The sequence below is a fragment of the Rhinoderma darwinii genome, chromosome 3 (genome assembly GCF_050947455.1).
Source record: "Rhinoderma darwinii isolate aRhiDar2 chromosome 3, aRhiDar2.hap1, whole genome shotgun sequence".
Taxonomy (NCBI): Eukaryota; Metazoa; Chordata; class Amphibia; order Anura; family Rhinodermatidae; genus Rhinoderma; species Rhinoderma darwinii.
In genome coordinates this window covers 330,609,994-330,637,973 of record NC_134689.1, presented here as the reverse complement: position 1 = coordinate 330,637,973, position 27,980 = coordinate 330,609,994, and the positions used below count along the sequence as shown (strand labels likewise).

General features: G+C 39.2%; 1 protein-coding gene across 1 annotated transcript in view; it reads right to left on the bottom strand.

Moving 5' to 3' along the window:
* The window catches only part of IQCH (IQ motif containing H), a 124,580-nt gene that overhangs the window by 37,788 nt on the left and 58,812 nt on the right, over nucleotides 1-27,980 (bottom strand). Inside the window, exons 11-14 of the mRNA XM_075858331.1 lie at nucleotides 26,818-26,901; nucleotides 25,470-25,645; nucleotides 16,042-16,314; nucleotides 3,557-3,748 (exon numbers count right to left, since the gene is read on the bottom strand). Coding sequence (XP_075714446.1) covers nucleotides 3,557-3,748; nucleotides 16,042-16,314; nucleotides 25,470-25,645; nucleotides 26,818-26,901 — 725 coding nt within the window. The remainder of the gene's footprint in view (nucleotides 1-3,556; nucleotides 3,749-16,041; nucleotides 16,315-25,469; nucleotides 25,646-26,817; nucleotides 26,902-27,980) is intronic.

Here is a 27,980-nt window from a genome sequence, read left to right as displayed (position 1 = left end):
GTTCAGATTGCCTGCTATGCCTTACGACAAGCTTACCAAGAGGGCAATGCATGGATGCTGATGCCAATGAGAAAGAAATTATGATGTAATTACCACACATATAGGGAGGCAAATAAGCTATAATAACGGGAGGATGCTGGAGTACCGCTTTAAAAGTGTAACAGTGGTTTAAAAAACTTCTGACATATTATAAGGACAAGTCAAATAAATGCACTAGTGGGGGGTTGATCTGTGAGTTGGGACCCCAACCAAATGCACTGTACATTTTTGTGCCATATCATAGCTAATGCTAATGGTTCATAGACTTCAATGAGATTTTAATGCACATGAGGGATTTGCGTCAAGAATATCATGTTCAGATTCTGGAATGATGGTGTACAGTTAAAATGACATATGGGTAACTTACACATGGTAGGCTTCATGAACCAGATGATGCTAGAAAAGCAAGAAAGCAACAACATGCATTCACGCTCACTGGCATAGAAACTCATTTTCTGTAGCATTTTTTACGTCATCATTATTAATGCTGGCCATTTACTGTAACATAAAATTTACATGGAAACGGCAACAAAAAATTATTTGAGAAATCTTCAAATCCAATTGTAAAATCATATTCATTGTCAACATTTCTACAAGGGCAAAAAATCTTGAATTTTTACTATAAAAATATAATTTAATATCTGAGATTTAAAGAAGTACATTTTGTACCATCTTTGTCATATAATTTGACAATTATTTAAACATTGATATAGCTTGTATCTTAATGGGGTTTTCCACGTTCTGACAACTGATGACCTATCCACGGATAGGTCATCAGTATATGATCGGTGCGTGTCCGACACCCAGACCCTACACCGATCCGCCACTCTCGATGCCTCCGGGCACAGGACGATATTGCTGGAAGCAGATGGCTCCGGTCAAATAGTGGCCGAGCTGCAGTACTGCTCATATTCATGTGAATAGGAGCAGAGCTGCAGTTCTGCTGAACAGCCTGTATGCAGTGGTCGGCGCCATCTGCTTCTGGCTCCAACTACTGAATACCGTTCAAAACATCCGGTGCCTCGCGAGATTACGGAGGTAAACGAGATTTCGTTTCCCTTGCTGGAAATCTCACAGAAAAGATTCAGAAGTATCAGGATTCTGAATACACATGACGTCCAGGCTGGATGATCATGTGTATTCATTATCAGGACACTTGATTAACGTTAATCTTTGTTTATGTGGCTGCACATCGCTGCTGTGTAAATAAATGTAGATGAGTGTATGATGCTGACTGGTCACTGATTGGTCAGCATCATACAAGTAAACACGCCCAGTTAAAAACACAACACACGCCCAGTTGGACATAACGAAAAAAAAACGCCCAGTTGTCCATTTCAAACCTCATTTGCATATATATAAAATAGCTCATAACTTGGCCAAAAATGAACGTTTTAAAAAAAAAAAACAAGAACGTTACTGTTCTCTACATTGCAGCGCCGATCACATGCAATAGGAGATAGGGATTTGAGAATCTGGTGACAGAGCCTCTTTAACATATTCCCCCCCATATGTCGTTCCTCTGGAGAGGGAAGTATATGATGTTGGCACTTAATAACAAAGCTCATTGGACCAACCAGGACTTATCACTTAAGCTTTTACATTCTTTTTTAGCTGTTGTCAGTAAATGCTTCAATAATAGCATTTATAGTACTATCGTCTGAGAAAAATATATGTGAAACAATGCAAAGATATGATATGTCCCATGAGATGAATATGGGGAAAATTGCTTATGTTGTTAGAAATATCTATTTGTGTAGGTCTCTTCCCAATGAGCGTCCTAATCGCAAAAAAATAAATAAAAAAACCTGAAACCGGGGACAATTACTGTGGGATTGGGGGAGAATCTTCTGCCCACTAATTTATCATGGATGAGATGGATTTCCCAGCAGAAGTCCTTAAACTACTTCCATGCATGCACCTGCCTACTAGGTGGCATAAAATATCCCAGCCAATATTTGATCTTTGTTGTATTAGCAAATCAGAAAACATTCAACAAAGAAATATGGAGACATGAAAAGTAGTGTAATACGAGGTTGTCGATGTTGTAGCAGCCACTGGCTTCCATTGCTTTCATCTAGTACAAACTAGGTTTGTAATTGAAGTTTAGTTGGTTGCTATGGACAACATATTCATTCATCACTGGTTTTCAGAATTCAACCCACATGTATGTGAACCTTGATTTTTTTTTGGGGGGGGGAATATCTAAAACCCACTTTGACACAAGACACTTCAGAAAACCAATTTAAGGTGTTGTCCATGTTGAAAATCCCCATTTCAGTTTCTGTGACCCCCACCACCACCTCTAGACCAGCTAATCTTTTCAGGTCCTTATACTGGGACGACTGCTATTATCTGAGAAGGAACTATTGTGTAGGGCAAATACTGAAATCAATATTTTATTGCATGGTACTTGACCCTAACTAATGGGGGCTGGTAGACGTGTTTTGGTCAAAAGACCCCCTTTATTATCTAAATGTGACATAACTGGACAGTAAAAAGATTTCCGTTTGATTCACCATTGATTTCAATGGTGACAGAACCGGTGCAAATGGTTTCCGTTTGTTACCATTGTGCAAGGGTTCCGTCGTTTTGATGGAAACAATAACATAGTCGACTGCACTATTCATTTTATCAAATCGACTTAACCCTTACACAAGAGGGACAAACTGAAACCATTTGCACTGGATACATTACCATTGAAACCTATGGTTTCCGTTTGTTTCAGTTTGGATTTCATCATGGATTCCCCTGACGGAAAGCTATGACGGAACCCCTGAACGGAGCCCTGACGCACATGTGAATGAAGCCTTAGACATATGGATTACTAATATATAATAGTATTTCTCTATCTAGTATGAACAAAGTGAATGGAAACTAAAACACATATTGTCAAATTACATTTTTGTCCACTTAGATTATTAGTAGATATTAAAAATGAAAAGTGCACATATCAGCAGCCAGGAGCAGTGGTCAGTAGTGACCGGGTAGTAGTAGAAGAACTGGTCAGTATTAAGGATTATCTATACAGCCAGGCGGAGTTGACAATAACAGCTTCTCAAGCATCAGTCTTCTTCATCCTTCTATTGCAGGCACAGGTCTCAGTGATGTGACACACACAGAGAAAGGGGAACTTGTTCATTATGTATCATAAACTGTTATGCAAATACCTCAATTTGTAACTATTAACATAATTTAGCGCTCAGAGACATACACTCATTTCTAATCATCGCAGTGGAATGGAGTCTTGTTCTGTCGTTCTTAGCCTGCAGGAAAGTCTTTCATCAAGATGCTGTAATGTTTTAATAACCTGCCAGCGTTCACCGGCTGTGCCGCTGCCGACGACACTCTTACATTGTCCTCATTAAGGAACAGAACAGGTCGGGGAATAACAGGACATTAAAGCATTGCCGGTGTGCAGGATCCTGAGGCTTTGAAGCTGCTGTTACTGACAATGCAGGTCTGTTAACCCCATCTGTGATGAACTTGGGTACCATTACCTGTAATAGGGACTCACCTGTGCCCACTTTTGCTTCCATGTTTCTTCACTGTACCTCCGACGCTCTTTTACTGCCCAGGCATAACATGGAAGGTGCGCTGCAATGTCGCAGAAAGCTGTCCCATTTCGGCCAAATTCATCGTCCACTTTAAATAACCAGCGGGTCACTGGCAGATTATCGATTATAAGTTGGCAAAGAGAAGTGTAGAACTGTGAATTTGGTAAAAGTACAAACATATTGATTGACTGGAAAAACAACACAGACACTATACACAAGCAAACCATAAAAAACCTGCAAATAAGCAGGACATAAACAGGTTTATATATAGATGTGACTGAATTAGTTTTTTACTGTAACTATTAGTGAATCATTATAACCAATGCATTAGGTTTACTGCAGAGAATACTACAATGTGTGTCAAATAACAAACTTAGGCCCTGTTCACATCACGTCTGTGAGGTTTAGCGTGTACCTTGGGAAAGCTCCTGGTGTATACCTTCATAGTGTCCATAGGGCTCCACAGAGCGTCCTTTTGTCCTCCGTCAGGCTGGCATACGTCGGTATACCTATTTTTTGTTTATGGAATAGCGTAGTAGACTATGCTAATCCATACAACGGGATTCTGCAAAAAACGCATACCACGTAGTATGCGTTTTCTTAACATCGGAACCCATGGGTGACGTTTGCCACTGTATGGCATACATCAGGCATCTCTTTTACATATATGTCATGAGTTTTTCCTTATACGTTAAACGGACACCATGAAAGTATATGGGTGATGAATGTCTGTGACTGATGCCTAACAGTGGCATTCGTCACCCATAGGTCATTATGAAAAGGTCCTGAGATTTTATGGCATATATGTTAAACATATCCCATAACAGTCTAAGGATTCATGACTGGTTGCCACTGTTTGGCAACTCTCACAACTCTACAAATAACGTATACGTCTGGAGCTTTTCCCAGCATATACGTTAAACGTAGGCCAAAGGTGTGATATGAATAGTGCCTTAGATAATCTACATCTGAATCTCTCAGCACTGCTACGACTGTAGTAGAGTCGCAAAGGAAAGGCTTTCTAAGAGTAGATAAGTGTAATCTATGTCACCATGCTGGATGATAAAAGTCACAATCTTTTTCAGATGACTAAATTAATCTGAAATACTCACTATGGTTTATTCCTTATGATCATTTTTATTTATTTTTTAAACACGCCTACATCTATCGCAGTATGCCATAACATTCCCTGTTTGTTTAGTGTCCATACAGTTCTTTCTGTGGTCATTTGCATTTTTGGAAGTGTTGTCTTTATACCAGGCACTACACAATAATCTGTTGTAGGAAAATCTGACAGTGCACTTCAAATATAGGAGCTCAGATGAGCTTTCAGAGGGGTGTCTGTCAACAAGCTTGCTGACAATTTTCAATTACAACCAGAATTGTGAATGCAGCTCTGGACTATAATATGGGCTTTAACTCAGGATCAGTACCAGATAAGTAATGCAAATACCTTACAATGTTTCTAAACTTCTTTGTACTTACACTTTGAGATGACTTTTTAGACTAACCTGTCATATGTGTGCACAAAAGGAATAAAATAATACCTGGCAATTATATGGCTTGTATTCTGCATTTTTTTTAGAAGTTTCTCCCTCTATAGGTCCTATCTCTAATTCTCAGTTGTCTCTGGTCTAGTGGGCAGAGCCTAACTGCTATCATGTCTTCTAAACACAGCACATAGAAAAGAGGTGAATCCTTTTCTCATATCTGTATTTATCAAATATATAGAAGCTGCAGCAGAATAGAGGACATTATACAGCAGTAATGAGCAGTGTAGCAGAGAATCCAGCGCTGGGTGAGATATAACACTCACCAGAAGCTGCAGCAGCGTCTGTGTGTGTGTCAGCCTCTCTCTCACTCTGCTCTTGTTCCCTCTACATAGACTTCTATGGGCAGCATGTAACCTGATCCCTAAGTCTATCCAGTAGTAAATTCAGAGTGAATGAACAGTTAAATCCAAATGTAAAAAAAACTTTTACTGCATACTTTGTTATTTTGTGTCCCTTTGTATAAGAAAATAGTAGACTGCTCTTTCCTATACAGTAAAAAAAAAAATTCTCACAGTAAAGAAGGCTTGTCGCCTCTGCAGATTGAACCTTATTTTCTCCAGACGGAGGGAGTGCCCCTTTGTTTTTTGAGGGGATTTTACATGGAACAGGTTTTCATTATATTTCTTGTATGGGCCATTCATATATTTGTACAAGTTAATCTTCCACAAACTGGGCCATAATATTTTCCTGCAACAGGTTGAGAAAAATGAAATTCTTTCACTAGTGTAGTTGCTATTGGAAACAGCAAGTTTGTTCACAGACACATGTAACAGCTGTACAGCGCCTGGTGTAAACACTAAATTTGTGACTGCTATATATGCTAATCTGCATTCTCTGTACAGACACTGAACAAACAAGAAATGTTGGCAGAGTTTAGCCTGCAGAACTGTGAATGCAGCTCTGGATTATAATATAGGCTGTAGCTCAGGACCATTGCAAGATAAGCAATGCAAAATTTATAAGGTTAGTCAACTTTTTACGTAGATTAATTCTATATATAAGTGATAACAGCTATTGTTCCCCTTCAAACAGCTTTCTAAGAGTTTATCATTTTGATATTTATGTAATGGTAAAATGAACTGGTAGATCCATCAGTCAGCTGATTTCATACACTGTTAATGTACTAAGATTATTTAATATTGTGGAAGAGGGGGCAGTTTCAGAGTTGATACCCAAAAAAAGTTTTAAAAAAATACTCAGAAGAAGAGACGGCTTAGGGGATGACCTTAAAGAGGCTCTGTCACCAGATTATAAATGCCCTATCTTCTACATAATTTGATCGGCGCTGTAATGTAGATAACAGTGGTTTTTATTTTGAAAAACGATAATTTTTTAGCAAGTTATGAACAATTTTAGATTTATGCTAATGACTTTCTTAATGCTCAACTGGGCGTTTTTTTACTTTTTTACCAAGTGGACGTTGTAAAGAAAAGTGCATGACGCTGATCAATCAGCATCATACACTTCTCTCCATTCATGTCTATTTGTAATCACAGCACACATTAACTGTACTGAAGTGTCTTGAGAGTGAACAGACATTGCCTCCAGCCAGGATGCGATGTCTATTCACACTCCCGACACTTCGTTAAAGTTTCTGTGGGACTTACTCACGCAGCACAGCATGATCTCGCGATATCACGCTGTGAATGACAGCACAGCGTGATCTCGCGAGATCACGCTGTGCTGTGACTACAAATGGACATGAATGGAGAGAAGTGTATGACGCTGATTGGTCAGCGTCATACACTTCTCTTTACAACGCCCACTTGGTCAAAAGTTAAAAAACGCCCAGTTGGGCATTAAGAAACTAATTAGCATAAATCTAAAATTGTTCATAAGTTACTCAAAAATGATTGTTTTTCAAAATAAAAACCACTGTTGTTATCAACATTAATTCACTGTAAATATTGGTTTCCTTGTAGTTTTCCCTTGAATTTAAATCTAAAATTCACTTTATTTCATATGCAAGGCTGGCATTGAGATCCACGCTACAAACTATTCTGGTTTAATACATTGCACACTTCTAGAAAGCTAGAAGCTACAATACTCTGACTCTGCAAGCCCCTGATGATTTACAGCAGAGACATAATCTAGTAAAGAAAGGAGTAGGGCTGGTAGCAGGTAGATATTTAAACAGCGCCGTCTGACAGCACTTGTGCTATATCTCCTGACCTCCTGCAACCTCTATGATTTCGGTTCTAGGAGCTTGAAAACAGAGTGCAATAGTAAGCACATTCAATGTATCAATAAATTATAATAATAAAATTATATATAAAAATATATACATAAAAATTTAAAAATATACAGAGACTTTATTATTCAGACATGCAGAAATTGAAACATTTTGATCTACCTTACTACATCTATGGTGTCAATGTAAAGTGCACATGCACTAGAAATAAGTACATATTCTTGTCATAATCTGTTCATGCCAAGATGATAAATGAATGAACCATGGTTAGATGGTAACAATTTAATATATCCGTTGTTATCCACATTACAGCGCCGATCAGATTATGTAGGAAATAGGGCACTTAAAGTCTGGTGACAGCCTCTTTAATTACTATGTATAAATATAGAGAGCTGTCCAATAATTATTTTATATCTTGTAGCCGCTATCACAAAGGAGCATTGGCTACTGAAAGAAGGTTTCACTATCAACAGCAGATTATTTTTCCTACTGTACAAAAAAATAAGGCTATGGAACTTTATGCCTCAGGATGATGTGATGGTTGGGTCAATATAGGTATTTAACCCCTTCCCACCGTAGCCAGTCTTGGCCTTTCTGATAATGCAATTGTTTTTGCTTTTTGATCCCGGTCTCACGAGAGACATATGGTTACGTTGATGGAAAAAGAAAAAAGGTATGAGGGCTTGTTTTTTTTGTGCGACTTGTATTTTTTAGTGGCCCCATTTTGGGGTACATTTAACTTAAAGAGGCTCTGTCACTACATTATAAGTGCCCTATCTCCTACAGACCAAGTGGGCGTTGTACAGAGGAGTATATGACGCTGACCAATCAGCGTCATGCACTTTTCCCCATTCATTTAGTCAGCGCATAGTGACACTGTAAAGGATCTGCCAGGCACAGCTTCTGTGTCAACGCCCATAGGTAATCAGTCTGCACCTGCTTCTATGTCTGTGAGACTGACTCCATCTTCCACCACTCAGGATGGCAGGCTTAGGAGTGGGAGAGCCTATCACAACCTGGCCAGACGGAGCTAGCTCCCGCCCTCTGTCTATTTCCCTACCCCCATCATTACAGACACTGCGTTATTCACTATGTGCTGTCTTATACTGACACATTAACGTTACTGAAGTGTTTAGACCATGAATAGACATTCCTTCCAGCCAGGACGGGATGTCTATTCACAATCCTGACACTTCGTGAACGTTTGTTTGGTACTTACAGCAGAGCAAAGCGTAATTTCCCTGTAACCTGTCATTTACAGCATGATCTCGCGAGATTATGCTTGCTCTGCTGTACCACAGAAACGTTAACGAAGTGTCGGGATTGTGAATAGACATCCTGTCCTGGCTGGAAGGAATGTCTATTCACTGTCTAAATACTTCAGTAACGTTAATGTGTCAGTATAAGACAGCACATAGTGATCTAGCAGGATCCCTATGCGCTGAGGAAATGAATGGAGAGAAGTGTATGACGCTGATTGGCCAGCGTCATACACTCCACTGTACAATGCCCACTTGGTCTAAAGTAAAAACACGCCCAGTTGGGCATTAAGAAACTAATTAGCATAAAGCTAAAAATCGCTCCTAACGTGGTAAAAATAGATCGTTTTTCTAAATAAAAAGCATTGCTGTCACCTATATAGCGCCGATCTCCTTATGTAGGAGATAGGGCACTTATAATGTGGTCACAGAGTCTTTTTAATTCTTAACTTTTATAAACTTTTTCTTGGAGAATGGAAAAAACAGCAATTCAAATATTTTTGTTTTGCATTTTACATTTACGGCGTTCACCGTGTGGCATAAATAACATGTTAGCTTTATTCTATGGGTTGACACCAAATATGTATAGTTTTTTTTATGTTTTACTACTTTTTTTAAATAATTGCAGAATTCTATGAATAAAAAATAATTTTCATGTCGCCACATTCCCAGAGCCATAACATTTTTTTTTCGTCACCATATGAGAGCTTGTTTTTTGCGGGACGAGTCATATTTATTGAGCCCTTGGCGACATGCCGCGTACATGTATATGGTAGCCGCCAAGGGGAAGCATGAAGTGGACTCACGGGCTGAGCTCGCTCCATACTTAGCAGATGTCGACTGCATGTTACACCTGTCACCTACCTGCAACGGGCGAAATCAGAGATAACTCAGATTTTGCCTGTTTAACCACTTAGTTTCCGCGGTTAGTAGCGACCATGACATCTAAACTGTTAGGAAGAGGGGACGGCCCCCTCCAAAAGCCCATCAGCATCCCTAGGTGGCTTGGTCGCAGGTTGTCGAGGGTTGTCATGGCATCCTGTGGGCAATGTTCCTTTAAGTCTTGGCAGCTCCTGAACGGAGCAGTTAGGGAGCAGGGCGAGTCTCCATCAATGGTGGGCGATCTGCTGACCAAAAGTAATGCCCCCAGTAAATGCTAGTATAGCGACTAAATTAAAGAATAAGAAAACCTTTTTTTAAATTAGTTTTAAATAACTTTTTTAAATACTATAATATTACAAGTACTGCAGTAAAATAGACATAAACACCAATTATAGGCATTAATGAAAGAATCCTTCATTACACCGTGCCCCTATAGATAGCGCCACACAGACCCCCCTGTAGAGAGAGCCATACAGCCCCTGTAGATAGCACCACACAGCCCCTGTAGATAGCGCCACACATCTCCTGTAGATAGCGTCACCGCACCTGTAGATAGCGACACACACAGCCCCCTCTGTAGATAGAATCACACACAGCCCCCTGCAGACAGCGCCACACACGGACCTCTTGTAGATAGTGCCACACCGACCCGTCTGTATATACTGCCACACAGACCCCTGTAGATAGTACCTCACAGACCCCTGTAGATAGTGCCACACAGACCCCTGTAGATAGTGCCACACAGACCCCTTTAGATACTGCCACACAGGCCCCCCAGTAGATACTGCCACACAGCCCCCTATAGATAGTGCAACACAGCCCCCCTATAGCTAGTGCCACACAGCCCCCCTGTAGATAGTGCCACACAGACCCCCTGTAGATACTGCCACAAAGCCCCCTGTAGATACTGCCACAGAGCCCCCTGTAGATACTGCCACAGAGCCCCCTGTAGATAGTCACACAACCAATGTAGATAGTGCCACACAGCCCCCTGTAGATAGTGCCACACACAGCTCCCTTGTATATAGTGCCACACAGCTCCTCTCCCCTTGTATATAGTACTACACAGCACTCTCCTACCCATGTATATAGTGATACACAGCCCCTCTCCCCTTGTATATAGTGCTACACAGCCCTCTCCCCTTGTATATAGTGCTACACAGCCCTCTCCCCTTGTATATAGTGCTACACAGCCCCCTTACCCTTGTAGAATGCTACACAGCCTCCCTATCCTTGTATATAGTGCTACACAACCCTCTGCCCTTGTAGATAGTGCTACACAGCCCCCTCTCCCCTTGTATATAGTGTTACACAGCCCCCTCTCCCCTTGCATATAGTGTTACACAGCCCCCCTCTCCCCTTGTATATAGTGCTATAAAGCCCCACTCACCTTGTATATAGTGCTACAAAGCCCCCTCTCCGCTTGTATATAGTGCTACACAGCCCTCTCCCCTTGTATATAGTGCTACACAGCCCCCTACCCTTGTAGAATGCTACACAGCCTCCCTACCCTTGTATATAGTGCTAAACAGCCCCCTCTCCCCTTGTATATAGTGCTACACAGCCCTCTCCCCACACAGACCACCCTGTAAATACTGCCACACAGCCCCCTGTAAATAGTGCCACACAGCCCCCTGTAGATAGTTCCACACAGCCCCCTGTAGATAGTGCCACACACAGCTCCCTTGTATATAGTGCCACACAGCAATCCCCCCTGTATATAGTGCTACACAGCCCCCTCTCCCCTTGTATATAGTGCTACACAGCCCCCTCTTCCCTTGTATATAGTGATACACAGCCCCTCTCCCCTTGAATATAGTGCTACACAGCCCTCTCCCCTTGTATATAGTGCTACAAAGCCCCCCTACCCTTGTATAATGCTACACAGCCCTCTCCCCTTGTATATAGTGCTACACAGCCCTTTCCCCTTGTATATAGTGCTACACAGCCCCCTCTCCCCGTGTATATAGTGTTACACAGCCCCCTCTCCCCTTGTATATAGTGTTACACATCCCCCTCTCCCCTTGTATATAGTGCTATACAGCCCCTCTCCCCTTGTATATAGTGCTACACAGCCCCCTCTCCGCTTGTATATAGTGCTACACAGCCCCCTCTCCCCTTGTATATAGTGCTACACAGCCCCCTCTCCCCTTGTATATAGTACTACACAGCCCCTCCCCTTCTATATAGTGCTACACAGCCCCGTCCCCTTGAATATAGTGCTACACAGCCCCCTCTCCCCTTGTATATAGTGCTACACAGCCCCCTCTCCCCTTGTATATAGTGCTACAGAGCCCCCTCCCCTTGTGCATAGTGCTACACAGACCCCCTCCCCTTGTACATAGTGCTACACAGACCCCCTCCCCTTGTACATTGTGCTACACAGCCCCTCCCCTTGTATATAGTGCTACACAGCCCCCCTCCCCTTGTATACAGTGCTACACAGCCCCACTCCTCCCCTTGTGTATATAGTGCTACACAGCTCCCCTCCCCTTGTATATAGTGCTATACAGCAATTTCCCCCTGTATATAGTGCTACACAGCCCCTCTCCTCCCCTTGTATATAGCGCTACACAGCAATTCCCCCACTGTATATAGCGCTACACAGTCCCCACTCCCCTTGTGTATAGTGCTACACAGCAATTCCCCCCGGATATAGTGCTACACAGCCCCCTCCTCCACTTGTATATAGCGCTAAACAGGCCCCCTCCCCCTGTATATACTGCCACACAGTTCCTTAAAAAAAAAAAGGTTATACTTACCTTGCCCCGTTCCCGCGAAGAGACAGAGCGTTACACTGCTTCTCCGGCGGAAGGAATGCGCAGACCGGCGTGATGATGTGACATCATCACACCGGCCTGCGCGACTTATAGGCTGCAGGCCTAACGTGCCCTGCAACCTATAGTATTCATTTGTTTCTGCGTCCTGAGGACGCACATACAAGTGAATGTGGCTGCCGCTAACACCGGAACCCCCTCCGGTGCTAGCAACGCCACTGCATCCGCCTGCCGCCCGTGACAATGCGTGGGCTTTAAACTTTAATGAGCGGGCGGATCGTGGAAGGTGTGCGGCCGCGCACCTTATAGGGAATACTGCCTGTGTGTCCCCAGGTCTGCTAATTTTGTGCTCCTTTTAATGCCTATTAAGCCCTGCCAAAGGAGTCTAATAAAACAAAGTTAAATAAAGTTGTTTTTAATGTACAAGAGAAAAAATATTAAAAGTTAAAAAAATAAAAACCCTTTTCCATATTTTTCCCCTAAATTAATGTATAATTTTTTAAAATTAACATAACTGGTATTACTGAGTCCGTAAAAGTCCCTACTATTCGAATATAACCTTATTTAACCCGCTCAATAAACACTGTAAAAAAAAAAAAATAGAAAATGCTAGAATTGCTGTTTTTTTGGGCAGAAACAATCCCACACAGCATAGCTCTCAAACTATGGCACACAAAACATTTTTTTTTTACAATTTTTTTTAACAATTTCTTTGTAAAAGTGGTGAAACATATAAAAGTATATAAATTTGGTATCGCTGTAATCGTTCGGCGTGTAGAATAACGTTAATATGCTGTTTTAACCGCACAATGAACGCTGTAAAAACGAAACCCAAAAAACAAAGGCGAAATCGCTGTTTTTTCCCCATTATACCCCACAAAGAATTTATTTTAATTTCCCAGTACATTATATGTTACATTAAACTACAACTCGTCCCGCAAAAAAAACAAGCCCTCATATGGCTATGTCGACCAAAAAAAAATAACAAATTATGGCTTTTATGGCTTTTGAATGGTGGAAAAGAAAAAACAAAACTAAAAATTGGCTGCGTAGCCAAGGGGTTAAAAGAACCTTTATTGGGGTGGATATAATTTATTGATTAACTTTTATTACTATTTTTGGTTAGGGAATGAAAAAAAAAGCAATTCAGTGTTTTTGATTTGTTTTAACTTCGTTCACTGTGCGGTTAAAATAACATGTTAATTTTATTATATGGGTCGTTAGGATTGTGACAATTTTTTTGCACTTTTATTAAATAAAAAAAAACACTTTATGGAAAAATAATTGTTTAATTTTTAAAGTGTACACTTTTTTTTTTTTTTTTTAAATACCATTTATTTCACTTTATTTAATTACTTTTAAGTCCCGCTAGGGGACCTCACAATGTGATCCTTTGATTGCTTATATAACGCTTTTATATGCTTAATATTTCTCTCTGCCTTCCAAAAGCCCTAACGGTTTTATTTTTCCGTTGACATAGCTGTTGGTGGGCTTTTTTTGCGGAACGATTTGTACACTACTTCATCTACCATATGATATACTAAGAAACTTTGACAAAATTATTTTGAGGGGTGGAATGAAAAAAAACCAGCAATTGTTCTAGTGTTTTTTGGGGTTTTGTTTTTACAGCATTCACCATGTGGTAAAAATGACATAACTTTATTTTGCGGGTCAATACAATTATGGCGATACCAAATTTATAACGTTTTGTTATGTTTACTACCTTTACAAAATAAAAAGAATTTGTAAAAAAAATTGTTCTGTATCACCAAATTCTAAGACCCATAACTTTTTTATTTTTTCATCGATGAAGATGTGTGAGGGCTTGATTTTTGCTGGGTGAGCAGTAGTTTTTCTTGGTACCATTTCAGGGTAACATATGACTTTTTGATCACTTTTTATTTCATTTTTTGGGAGGAGGCAAGTTGCCAAACAACAGCAATTCTTTTTTTTTTTTTTTTTACGGCGTTCATTGTGTGAGATAAATAACATTATATTATAATAGCGCCTATCGATAGGAAATTTTAGCGATACCAATTATGTTTTTTATTGTTTACATTATTTTAGAGAAAAAAAGGGGAAAATGTTTTTTTTATAAATTTTTTTTTCTCTATTCCTTACAACTTTATTTAACTAATTGTTACATATTTTTTTTAGTCCGAACATGCAATCGACTTGAACATGCAATCGTTAGATCGCTTGCACAATACTTATGTATTGCAGTGTATTGTGCATTTTGCGTCCTCCTGTTAAGCCCTACAATATGTAGGGAAGTCGTTAAGGGGTTACCTAAACTTAAATACATTACACATTCCCTTTAAAGGGGTATTCCATTTTTAGCAAATAAAGCTTATTCATTGTATTGTGAAAAATAATTTTACTTCTACATTAATTTCTCATGGTTTTCAATATCTCTGCCTGCAGTCACTTAATAGCAACCTTCATAGCTACTTCCAGTGAATAAAACTCTGTCCATGGTCATGTGATTAACACACAGGTGCACAGCTCGTCACAGATCTGATAACTGTATTCTGTGACGAGCCAGGCATCTGTGATTCCGTCACATGACCAGGAGCCTTGAATAGTTGAAACAGAGATGTTGAAAAACTTGATGAATTGATATAGAAAGCATAATGAAAACATTTAGAAATTTTCATTATATAAAGAGTAATGGCTCATTCAGACGAACGTGAATAACGTCCATGTGCTGCGCAGAACACGGACCCATTGATTTCAATGGGGCCGTTCACACATGCAGGAGTTTTCATGCAGCATGTGTCCGTTGCATAAAACTCACTGCATGTCCTATATTGGTGCGTGATTTTCATGCACCCATTGACTTCAATGGGCGATAAGTGCGTGAAAATCACGCACAGCACACGGATGCACATCCATGTGCTGTGCGTGATTTACGCATCAATTCAATTGAAAAACATGTGCTTTGCGAGTGCGTGAATAACGCATGCCCTCGCAAAGAACACTGATGCATAACGGACCAGATTCACGAGCGGTTTTTCACGCTCGTGTGAATGTAGCCTAACATTTATTTGCTGAAACCTTAATACCCCTTTGTTATATGGACTTAAAGAGAATGTGTCACGTATTTAATATTAGTTTGATTAATTCGATTTAAGTACATAGATGATAAACAATATGGTTGTTTTCTGTTTTTTTTTTTTTTTTTTTTTTTTTTTTTGTAAATTCTTTATTTTAGGGTTATTTTCTGGTTTTTTTAATCGTTGCTGCTATTTAAAAAATAAATAAAAAAATGTAATCCTGGGGTGGCCATATTGGAGACACACTTCCTTCCTGTGTAGTCAGTACAGCAGGGTGTGTGTGTTTTATGGCATCTGAAATTAATGGGAGTCACCTGACAGAGAAATCTTATACATTTTTACAGGCTCCAAGAAGTGATTGAATACAGCCCCCTCCCGCATAGACCAGGGAGATGCATAAATAATAAGTCATTTTCTGATGATACATTCCTTTTAAGTTTTGTTTTTTTCATGAGATGAGACTCTAGTGTGAAAACTGTAATATTTTAAAGGGTATTTTTATGTGGATAGTCACATAAAAAAAACTAAAAAACAAAAACACGACTAAAAATTAAAAAAAAGTATGATAAAAACCTGATTTAAATAATAAATCATTTTCTGCCGATAAACCCCTTTTTAAATCTTTTTTTTCCACCTTTATAACCTTGTAACATGTATACATGTAAAGCTATAGACAATGATTTTTTCCTATTTTTTTTTTATAATTATAATTGGCAAAGCATCTAACCTGTTCTTGGCTATAGATATCATATACTCCTGGAGGAGTGGGGATGTTGGCACTTGTAAAGATACGCTTTCCTCCAGACTTGGTGCTATAGAGATGTGCCACTTCGGCCTCTGTGCCTAGAATAGGGACACCAATCATATCTGCCACAGCAAGATCATCAGAGTGTGGGACTCTTCCAACAACATAAGTCTCCCGGCCTTGCGTCAAGTTCCGAATTCGCTGCAAGGTTTTTGGGCTGTACTTGAGTAAGGTGGAAAGGCACATGTGGTGATTCTGTCAGGAAAGAAGATTAGTAGATTATTCAACTTTTTACTTGAGAAAGTGGGTTTGGTGCACTTGGTTCAGGTGAATGTTGAGCCCACACACAGTAAGATAGGGGTTGTTGCATTTTATCTTCTGACCACAGTTTTTATTTTCAATTATTGGGAATGGAGATTGTTCTGGAATATTTTCTCCGTAAATCATTTTATTTTATTAAACAAAAAATCTTCAAAACACAAAAGTAGCACAATAGAAATAAGGCCTTAAAGACAGTAACATTTACAGATGATTATTCAGACATCAATGTAAATAATCCCATTTGTTCAATCAGAATTATTGTCAAGTAGGATTAAAAAAAGAACAAAATCAGAAACAGTGATTCTCTACAAATATAATTTTGAAAAGTAAAAGAGATTGAGGGAAGAGGGAAACAAGAAAAAAAAAAGAGAAAAAAAAAAGAGTGGGAGAGAGAAAGTACAATTGTCTTATGTTCTGGAATATTTTACTATGTCTAGCATGTAAAGGATAGCCCCATATTAACTCTCTTGGTTTGGTTTGAGCTGTACATTTTTGAGAAAAACCTATGTTGTTTGGACGAAAATAGGTATAAAGTTTCCCCATTCAAAAGTTTCCCCATTCTAGTAAACTAAATCCACTCCCAAAAATAGGGATTCCCTCGAATCACATGTCAGATAATGATTGTATCAGAGACGTCTAAGGATTAAAGTAAAATTGCTATCTGTAAACCTAGCCTTAAAGGGGTTGTCCACTACCGGACAACTGATGACCTATCCTCCGGATAGGTCATCAGTATATCATCGATGCTGCCCTAACACCAGGACCTTGCACCGTTAAGCTGCTCCGGCTTCCTCCGGCCCCCTGACGTACATGCCAGAAGCAGTTGGCTCCGTGAATAGGAGTAGAGCTGCAGTTCTGCAGCACGGCCGCTATGCAATGTACGGAGCCAATTGCTTCCGGCTCCGTACATAGCATAATATGCAATAACATCCAGTGCCCGCAGGTAACTGGAGCAGCTGAAGAGTGCAGAAGACAAAAGGAAAAAAATTCCAACCTGAAATATTAACATTTTAACAAAAATTTTTGTGATTATACATTGAAGGTCTAACAGCTATCCATGTGTGATGTGTAAATTGTTGTTCAGGTGGTATCATGCACAAAATTTATTCCTTTATCTCTCTATTGTTGTTCTTGCGTTGTAGTACCGCTGAAGGCTGTTTACTGCACGTATTCTGGCATTGCCCCTGCCTATCTGACTTCTTTATGGGCGTCCACAAAATGACCTGCAAGTTTAACAACATCCGGCCCAGCCAATCTCCAGATCTCAATTGCCTATCTGATCTTCTCTTAAGAACGTAGAGAAAAACTATGCTAAAACACTTTGTCCACGCTGCCAGATTGTGCTTCCCTGCACACGGGAAGTCTACCTCCCTGCTGTCCGTGACCCAATGGGTACATGCGGTGGATGATATTATGAGAATGGAGTTCACTGTGTTGCTACGGGAAACTTATCTATCTTTCATTTCCTTGTGGACCTCTTGGATTACAATATTTTTCAAGGCTCAAGTGAACACCATAACCTGCTGAGTAGGGCTTGTTGAGTGAGTCCTGATAACATGGTTTCCTTTTCCCCTGCAAATTTCCTGTTCCTCCATCCCACTTATTTTTCTCCCCTCCCCCCCTCAAGTTTTTCCCTCCTCCATACTCCTATGTATGTGTCTATATTTGTTGTTGTGGCTTTGTTTTTTCCTTTTGCAGTGTGTCGTCCCTTCAGTGCTACCTGCCACGCCTGACCTGTGCTCAGAGCTTTCGAAGCGGACATCACTCTTCATGTCCCTTGGTATTGATACTTCAGTATTAGGCTCTGTTCACACCTGCATTGAAGGCTGACTTCAGAGCCTCCATCATAGATTCAGTCATATTTGCCGGAAAAAAAATGCACAACATGGAGCACAATTATTTCCGTCAAAAGGACAGAATGAAGGAACGCACCGATGAGAGATCGCAACGGAACCAATTATAAGTCAATGGGGTCTGTTGGGCATCAATTGTGTATGTCATGCGACAGATCCGACACTTCGTCAATTCCATTGTTATGACGAAGTAGAACGGAATTGACCAGCACAGAGGTGAACGGAGCCTTAGGACTTGTTCACATCAGTGTTGGACTTCCATTTGGATTTCCGTTCATCTGTCCTATTAGAGGAACAGATGAACGGGAAGACAAACGTAAAGTGTAGTTTTCATTTTCAATACCATTGATTTCAATGGTATTTTTTTGTTTCAGTTTTTCTCAGTTCACCTCCGTTCCGCTACTTTTTTTTCACAGAAACAATAGCGTAGTGTGCTGCACTATTGTTTCCGTGAACAAAAAGAAAGCCTAGCGGAACGGAGGCAAACTGACACGAAAAAATACCATTAAAATCAATGGTACCGTAAAAGGAAATCATACTTTTACCTTTGACTTTCCGTTCGTCTGTTTCTCTGATGGAACAGATGAATGGAAATCCAAACAGTAGTTCAATGCAGATGTGAACAGGCCCTTATTTTGTGTTTTGCCTTTTTTATGGTTTGTAAAAGTTTAAAACTTGAAAAAATAAAGAATTTCTGAACAAATATTTAAAAAAAAAAGAAATTAAAACAGAACCAGGTAAAATGATGAAAAGATAAAATCTTCCCAGAACTGTTTCTATAGGAAACTGAATCCCGGTATAAAATGTTTTTGTTTTGTGTTTGTGTTTTTTCACTTTATATATTAACCCCTTAATGACCGGGCCTGTTTGGACCTTAATGACCAAGCCAGATTTGTTAAATCTGGTATGTCTGACTTTATCAGAGAATAACTCTGTGAAAGTTTTGAATATCCAAGTAATTCTGACATTGTGTTTTCATCACATGTTGTACTTTATTTTATTGGTAAAAGTAGACTGATACAATTTGTGGAAATTAATTAAAAAATTGAAGAAATTTTGTAAAAATTTATATTTTTCCCTATTTTTAACTGCAATATTTCACATATACTGTACATTTTTTTTAAATTAAATATGTATTTCCATCTCTTTACTCTTTTGCTTATTTTGGCAGCACTTTTTAAAAAATAAAATACATTTTCAGCAATTTAGAGGACTTACAAATTGAATAATCATTTTATAAATTTTGAAGTACATTTTGTTTTCCTGCACCAAGCCAGGTTTTCAGAGGCTCATAGGTCTCAGAATGATGGAAACCTCCCACAAATGACCACATTTAGAAAACTAGACCCCTTAAGGTATTTTTCTAGGGGTATAGTAAGTATTTTGACACCACAGTTTTTTGCTAAATTTAATAGATAGCAGGTGAAAAAAATAATAATTTAACTTTTTTCATAAAAGTATCAGTTTGAAGACCGATTTCTTTGTAAAGCGAACCTGAAAATGTAGAAACACACCACAAAATCTATCACCCTGTTTCCAAAAATACCTACATTGTGGCCCTAATGCGTTGCCTGGACACACGGCAGGGCCCAAAAGGAAGGGAGCATCCGGAGGCTTTCAGGACTCATATTTTGCTTGAAAATGTTTTAGGCCCCACTGTACATTTGGAGAGGCTTTGAGCTGCCAGAACGATAGAAACTCCCCATAAACGACCCCATTTAGAAAACTAGACCCCTTAAGGTATTTATTTAGGGGTATAGGAAGTATTTTGACTCCACAGTTTTTTGATAAATTTAATTCATAGCAGGTGAAAAAAAATTTATTTCACTTTTTTCATAAAAGTATCAGTTTGAAGACCGATTTCTTTGTAAAGCGAACATGAAAATGAAGAAACACACCACATAATCTATCACCCTGTTTCTCCTGTTTTCAAAAATACCCACATTGTGGCCCTAATGCCTTGTTTGGACACACGGCAGGGCCCCAAAGGAAGAGAGCACCTGGAGGCTTTCAGGACTCCTATTTTGCTTGAAAATGTTTTAGGCCCCACTGTACATTTGGAGAAGCTTTGAGCTGCCAGAACGATAGAAACTCCCCATAAACGACCCCATATAGAAAACTAGACCCCTTAAGGTATTTATCTAGGGGTATAGTTAGCATTTTTACCACAGAGGTTTTTCACTAAATATATTGGAATTAGTCTGTAAAAATGTAAATCTACTTTTTTTCTGAAACAACATAGAAATTTTTAATATTTACAAGGAATAACAAAGAAAATGCACCTCAACATTTGTAAAGCAATGTCTCCCGATTACGACAATACACCATATGTGGTAATAAACTGCTGTTTGGACCCACAGCAGGGCTCAGAAGGGAAGGAGCGCCATTTGGATTTTGCTGGAATGGTTTTCGGTGCAATGTCGCATTTGCAATGCACTGGAGGGACCAAAACATTGGAAACCCACCAAAAGTGACCCCATTTTGGAAAAACTTTCAAGGAATTTTTCATGGGTATAGAGAGCATTTAGACCCCACGGGTCTTTTGCAGAGTTTATTAGAATTAGGGCGTGAAAATGAATATCAAACTTTTTTCCACTAAAATGTTGAATTTTCTAATTTTCGCAAGGGATAAAGGAGGAAAAAAACCACAATTTTTTTATAAAGCAATTTCTCCCGAGTATGGAAATACCCCACATGTGGTCATAAGTTTTTTTTCATTAGAAATGAATTAACCCTTTCAGTACTGATCCATTTTTTGCTTTCTTATTTTAGATTTTCACTCCCCACCTTCCAAGAGCCATAACTTTTTTATTTTTCCATCAATAGAGTGGTGTGAGGGCTTATTTCTTGTGGGAGGAGCTTTAGTTTTTATTGGTACCATTTTTTGGTACATAAAAAGTGATTAAAAAGTTGTATTCCATTTTTTTTTTAGAGCGAAGGTGACAAAAAAAAAAACTGTGATTTTGGCGGTTTCAATTATTACATTTTTTTAAGGTGTTTACCGTGTGAATTAAATAATGGTATATTGTAATAGTTCGGACTTTTACGGACATAGCGATACCAATTTTGTTAATTTTTTTTACATTACTTTAGAAGAGAAATGGTAAAAGGTTTTTTTTTTAACTTTAAAAGAAATTCTCACTACTAATAACTTTAATTCTTCTACACATTTTATTAATCCCTTTAGGATTCTAACAGGCTTCTGTAACAGAGCGATCGCTGTACCTGTCCGTTAGTCCTGGGTGTCAGCTGTAATACACACTGACACCTGCAGCGTATGGAGCGGGCTCAGCACGTGAGCCCGCTCCATACATCAACCCCCGGACCATGACATCATAGTGCGCAAAGGGGTTAGTGCACAGCGGATGGTTCAAAGTGAAAATTGCAATTTTCCACTGATATGCCATTTTAGTGCATAATATGTTGTGCCCAGTTTGTACCACTGAAGCCAAACACCTCATAAAGCGTTAAGCGGGTTCTCTCGGGTATGGCGATGCCATATGTTTGGGCACGCTGCAGGGCTCAGAAGGGAGGGACGCCATTTGGTTTTTGGAGTGCAGATTTTGCTTGGTAATAGTTCTGTTTGGGGTTTTGCTGCTATTTCAGTTTATAATGTGGGGGCATATGTAATCTGTGCGGAGTATATCAGGGGTATATGTAAGCTGTGAGGAGAACATCAGGGCATAATAAGAGGGTACAATAATGGGGTAAATAAATAATATTTCATAGATATGTGGCTGGTGTCGCACTGATAAATGGTGCCGATCTTATCCGATTTTGGAACACTCTGCACATTTTGCATCGCCATATTCTGAAAGCCAGAACTTTTTTATTTTTTCACCACCGGAGCCGTGTGAGGGCTTATTTGTTGCGGGACAATCTGTAGTTTTCATTGGTACCATTTTGGGGTACATGCGATTTTTTTGATCACTTTTTATTCAATTTTTTTGCAACCAAAAACCAGGAATTCTGACATTTTTTAGGTTTTTTTTGCGGCGTTCACCGTACGCTATAAATTATATTTTTACTTTATTCTGCGAGTTGGTGCGATTACGGCAATACCATATGTATATAGGTTTTTTTCCTTTTTTTATCGTTTGCACAATAAAATCACTGATTTATAAAAAAGAAAAATTTCTGTGTCACCATATTCTGAGAGCATTAATTTTTGTATTTTTTAGTCAAAAAAGCTGTGTAAGGGCTTGTTTTTTGCGGGACGGATTGAAGTTTTTATTGGTACTATTTTTGGGAACATGCGACTTTTTAATTACTTTTTATTCTTTATTTAGGGAGCGGTGGTGACCAATAAAATTGCGATTCTGTCGTAGTTTTTTATTGTTTTTTTTTGGGGTGTTCAACGTGCGGGAAAAATAACATTATAGTTTTATAGTTGGGGTCGTTACGAACGCGGTGATACCAAATATGTGTACTTTTTTAACGTGTTCATTTTTTTTCTATAATTAAAGTCTTATAGGAAAAAAAAAAGCATTTTGTGTTTATAGAACGTATAACTAATTTTTACACTTTTTAAAAAAAAACATTTATTACTTATTTTTACTTTTTTTACTTGTCCCACTAGGGGACTACCATACTTGCAGCTTTGATCGCTGCTAGAGTACATTACACTACACACGTAGTGTAATGTACTCTAACTGTCATTGTGGCTTCCGTACATGGCGACCCGGAGGCCATTGTCTGGCCTCCGATTGCCACAACAAGCATCGGCAGCCCCCACAATCACGTCGTGGGGGCTGCCGATGTGCTTCAAACTACTTAAATGCGTCGACGGCAATCCGTCGCCGCACTTATGGGGTTAATTGCCGAAAGCAGCGGCGAATGTCCGCTGACCGGCAAGACTGATGTGACAGCTGTCTAGGACAGCTGTCAGCGCGGGCTTGTCACTCTGTGTTTACACAGAGTGACAGTTTGAAATACTGACGAAAATGAACGTCATGATGCGCGATCTACCAGCCGACCATGACATTCATTTTCGTCATCGGTCGGGAAAGGGTTAATGCCATTTTTCTGCATGGAGAAAAAAAGGTTCACCCTGCAGAGGCGACAAGCCTTCTTTACTATGAGAACTGTGAATCTATGGAATAGCCTACCGCAGGAGCTGGTCACAGCAGGGACAGTAGATGGCTTTAAAAAAGGGTTAGATAATTTCCTATAACGAAAAAACATCAGCTCCTATGTCAATGTGTAGCAATTTTTCCCTTACGTTTTCCCATCCCTTGGTTGAAATTGATGGACATGTGTCTTTTCAACCGTACTACTAACTATGTGACTATGTAACATAATACCAACACCAGGAAATCTGGGGGTACAATTCACATAATTAGCATAATAAGGTGTAATACATTGAATATTAATAATACATATAGATGTCAGAGACAGAGAGAGTGGGGTAATTCAAGGGGATTTACATGTTTTTTATTTTTGTTTTATTTTGCAGTTATCCTTATGAGGGTATGTTCACACGAAGTGTTTTCAGGTGTAATTCGGGCGTTTTACGCCTTGAATTACGCCTGAAAAAATGCCCCTAGTACGCCTACCAACATCTGCCCATTGCTTTTAATGGGAATTACGATGTTCTGTTCCCACGAGCCTTTATTTTACGCGTCACTGTCAAAATACGGCGCGTAAAATGACGGCTCGTCAAAAGAAGTGCAGGACACTTCTTGGGACGTTTTTGGAGGCGTTTTTCATTGACCATTAAAAAACAGCTCCAAAAACGCCGTAAAAAACGCAGCGAAAAACGCGTGTTGTTAAAAAAACGTCTGAAAATCAGGAGCTGTTTTCACCTGAAACCAGCTCCGTATTTTCAGACGTTTTTGCTCACTGCGTGTGAACATACCCTTAAAGTCAATGAGAAAAAACAGCTGCAAATCCATGACAATGCAAGACACGTTGTGGTATAAAAAGAAAAAATATTTCATGCTTTAAAAAGTGCATTGTGTGTATGGGATCAATTTACTACAATGGCACATTAGGCGGGTATACAAAAAATTGCCACGGTTACAAATATAGTAGTATGAACAGAATGACCTAGTCTATTTAATAATATACCACATTATAGGGCATTTTAAAATCCTATCATCCAGGATCAAAATTCAGCATTGTATAAGGCTCAATCTAAAGCTGCTGCAACACTGTTCACCACTAGTGGGCACCAGCCACAACCAGTAAGGATTTCACATCTCCAACCACTGATACGATGCTCAGTCTATTCTAATATTAGCCACTCATAAATATCACTTGTGAAGAATACACTGGTGCTCTATGGCTTTATTTCGAGAAATATATAAGATGACCTAATGTCAAAAACCCAATTTTTTACTTCTCAAAATATACAAAAAAAAAGAGAGAAGAAAAAGTAATCATTTTGATACTAATAAAATAATAATAATAATAACAAGAATAATATTAATAACACAAATCATGCTATACATTGTATATTACACAGTAAACTATTCCAGAAAAGTTTTAACCCACAGACTGCTGAAAATATTTATTTTAATGTTAGAAAAGGAAGATTATTTTATTGAGATTATCTATTATTGCCACTTTAAATAAATGTCTTTTAATGGCGCAGCAACAACATACGAAAAACATAGAAAACTATATATAAGCTATATTTATATTCCTAGGTTAAATGGCTCTATCACCACAAACTAGTTGATTACTTTGCTTAGCCATCAAAAAATGTCATGATTAATACGCGGCTGGGTTATGACCTCTGCTGTAGTTGAGCTCTTTAAATTGATAAAAGCTGTTGAGGTGATACTATAATCGCTCACATCTTTAGTGCCTCAGAAATGGCCTCTCTGGGAATAGAACTAATTACTACACATCTGTATTTATTTGATCCACGCAGAATTATCCTTCTGTCACTCGGAGAAGAGGCTGCCAGCCTTTTGTATAACGCTAACTCATCCCATGCCGCCCTCCTGGCTTATATTGAGGCAGTAACACTGAGAGAAAATCAATTGGAGATATAAAGAGACAAAAAGGGGTTCTGCAAGGGGCAGACTGCATGTAACATCTCGGTATAATGGGAGAGAGGAGGGGGCTCTGTGTTGGCAGATATTCCTGTATACACACGTAATATGTGCCTATGTTACTTGCTTATTGCTTATATTACCTATGAAATGTAGTTACGTATTTGGTCACCCTGTATGGATATGCAAAAAGATGATTGCTTTTGATATGATGCTATTCGCCATAAGGACTTACGGGGAATCTGTTCACAGCCTCAGGGGTGAGAATAGTGAATCTGTCATGCAGCTCGGTGGCATCCAGGGGGTTCCCAGATAACACTGCTGCCCGTAGACCGAGGAGCTTGCGGTAATATTGCTCTGTCTCCTCATCCAGTTTCACAGGGGAAATATAGATGACATCCACATTGGGGTCTGTAGGAGAAAATCTCACAATAAACCTAGGAGACACCAGGATTCCCAGTAAATGGGTTCATTTTGCATACAGTGTGCTATTGCTTGCATTTATTATTGTTCGGTCAGTGTTCATGCATACATAATGCATTGTGTTTCACTTATTACAGAGACCTCCTTGGGTTTTTGCAGCTTGCATGAATATAAAATGCATTAGGTAGTTCTTAAAACAGTCAATGAAACATAATAAGATGCAATAATATTCATTGTTTTTAGATCTGAAATATTGTTGCAATTATACCCTATTCATTTACAGAGGGGTAAAAAATAACTATTGATATTCTCTAGAATCAATACAGACATGTTTTTGTAAATTCAATTTTATAAGGTCTGTTCTCAGTAAGGCTAAGTTCACACCTGCGTTGTTGTGTTCGGTTGTTCTGCTCCATCATAGGAGCAGAACAAGAGAATAACGGAAGCAACGGACACTGCCGGCGGTCAATTCTAGCCATTGCCTTTAACAAGTTGCGTCGGCTTTCCATCAAGGTGTCCGTGATTTTACCGGAGAAAATAGCGCAGCATGCAGCTCTATTGTCTCCGGTAAGCTCGGCAGGATCTTCGACAGAGGCCCCTAGTGGAGTATCCAAGGCAGATGTGAACGAGGCCTAACTGCTTTCTTTTTTTTTTTAAATTAAATAAATAAATAACAAAAGAATGGACCAATGACAAACCCCCATTGACCAATGGAATTTGAAAGGATAAAATATTCTGATTTTGTAACCAGTTTGGATCTTCAGTCCACTAATGTAAAAGATGAAAGAGATATGTTTCAAATGTATCTATCTATCTCTCATTTATTATTAGTAGTAGATAATATTTCATATAGCAATCTCTTTTAATTCCGTGTGTCATTATATAGATACATGACTGTCTATAACTCTTCTTGCTCAATTACAATAGCTCCTTGCTCCGGCTCCTTCTAATATGCTATACACAATCTATATCTCTATCTACTCATTGCTTTATGTAACTGCGCCCTGTAATTACTCCTATTGCTCCATATAATTGCCCACAGCAAACTATTTCACACACCATTTCTCATTTTCAAGGAAAATAAATAACAGCAATCCTATATTCTTCACTAGACTTGGGAAATCTCCCCACCGACTGTGACCATAGAGATTTGGAGTCACCTGCTATATCGCACAGTCGCCCTATCTGCAGATTCTGCTGGATGTGTAGGTCAAGGGTTTGAGTTCTCTGTTTTTCTGTATAGCCTGAAATTGACAAGAAGAAATCATTACCAATACAGTGTATATTGTGCCATCGCAACATTGAGCACTATGGGGCACATCATGAACCAGCGGTGCACGCGGTTGAAAGGAGTACGTTTGTAGGGAAAACGGCGTTCATAATACGTGCGATATTTAAGAAGGTTTATGTAATTTTATTAAAAAGAATACAACAGGTTTAACTAAGTTCTGCTGTTACAAAGAAGTGGTGTGAGTATACAAGCAATGTGACATATGTAGAAGTTAAATATGGGTATATTCCAATACTGGCTGGAATAGGTTACCTAAAATCTGTGATTAGTTTAAAAAAAAAGGTGCGATGTATACAAGTCTTCATGGACGCAAAGACTTTCTACAATCACATTCAATATCGGAACCTTAGTTTTATAACACTGTACGTGCAAATATATTAATCTACAATTGAAATAATTCTACTATAGAAAATTTTCCAACCCATTTCTATTAATGGAAACTTGTTTGGAGCGACTAAATCAACAACATGTCTTTATACAGCTGGGATTCAGTGTTCCAAATCTTAAAACCGTCCGTTTTGGCAATAATTCGTAGAAGGATTTACAACTTGTCGAGAGGAGTCCGGCAGACGAGTTCAGCAGCATCGGGCACATGCGTCTTTTACAGATGAAGCGGAGGACAGTACGCTTCTCTTCACTACGCATGCGCTGTACACTGTCCCGGGCTGCATTTGCACAACTTGAGCTTCCCCATATAGATCTGGTTTTTAATAAGGGTCAAAATGTCCGAATGATCATCTAAGTCAATGTCCACTATAAATTGTGTGTGACATAGCTAAGTCACCTTTATACTAGTAACCCAGATAGCGGAGAGTGGAGCTGTGTTCAGTCTACATTCCTATACATATAACACAGCCCTCCCTCTCACAGAGTGGTGGGGGGGGGGGGGGGGTGGGGTTCCCCAGGGGCCCCTGCACACCTATTTGCCTGCACTTTGCACGGAAACCTCTTTTAAGTTCCTCTAATTCATAAATGTAATTAAATAATTACATTAGTGCTAATTAACATGAAACTGCAGATTATTTAAGCGCA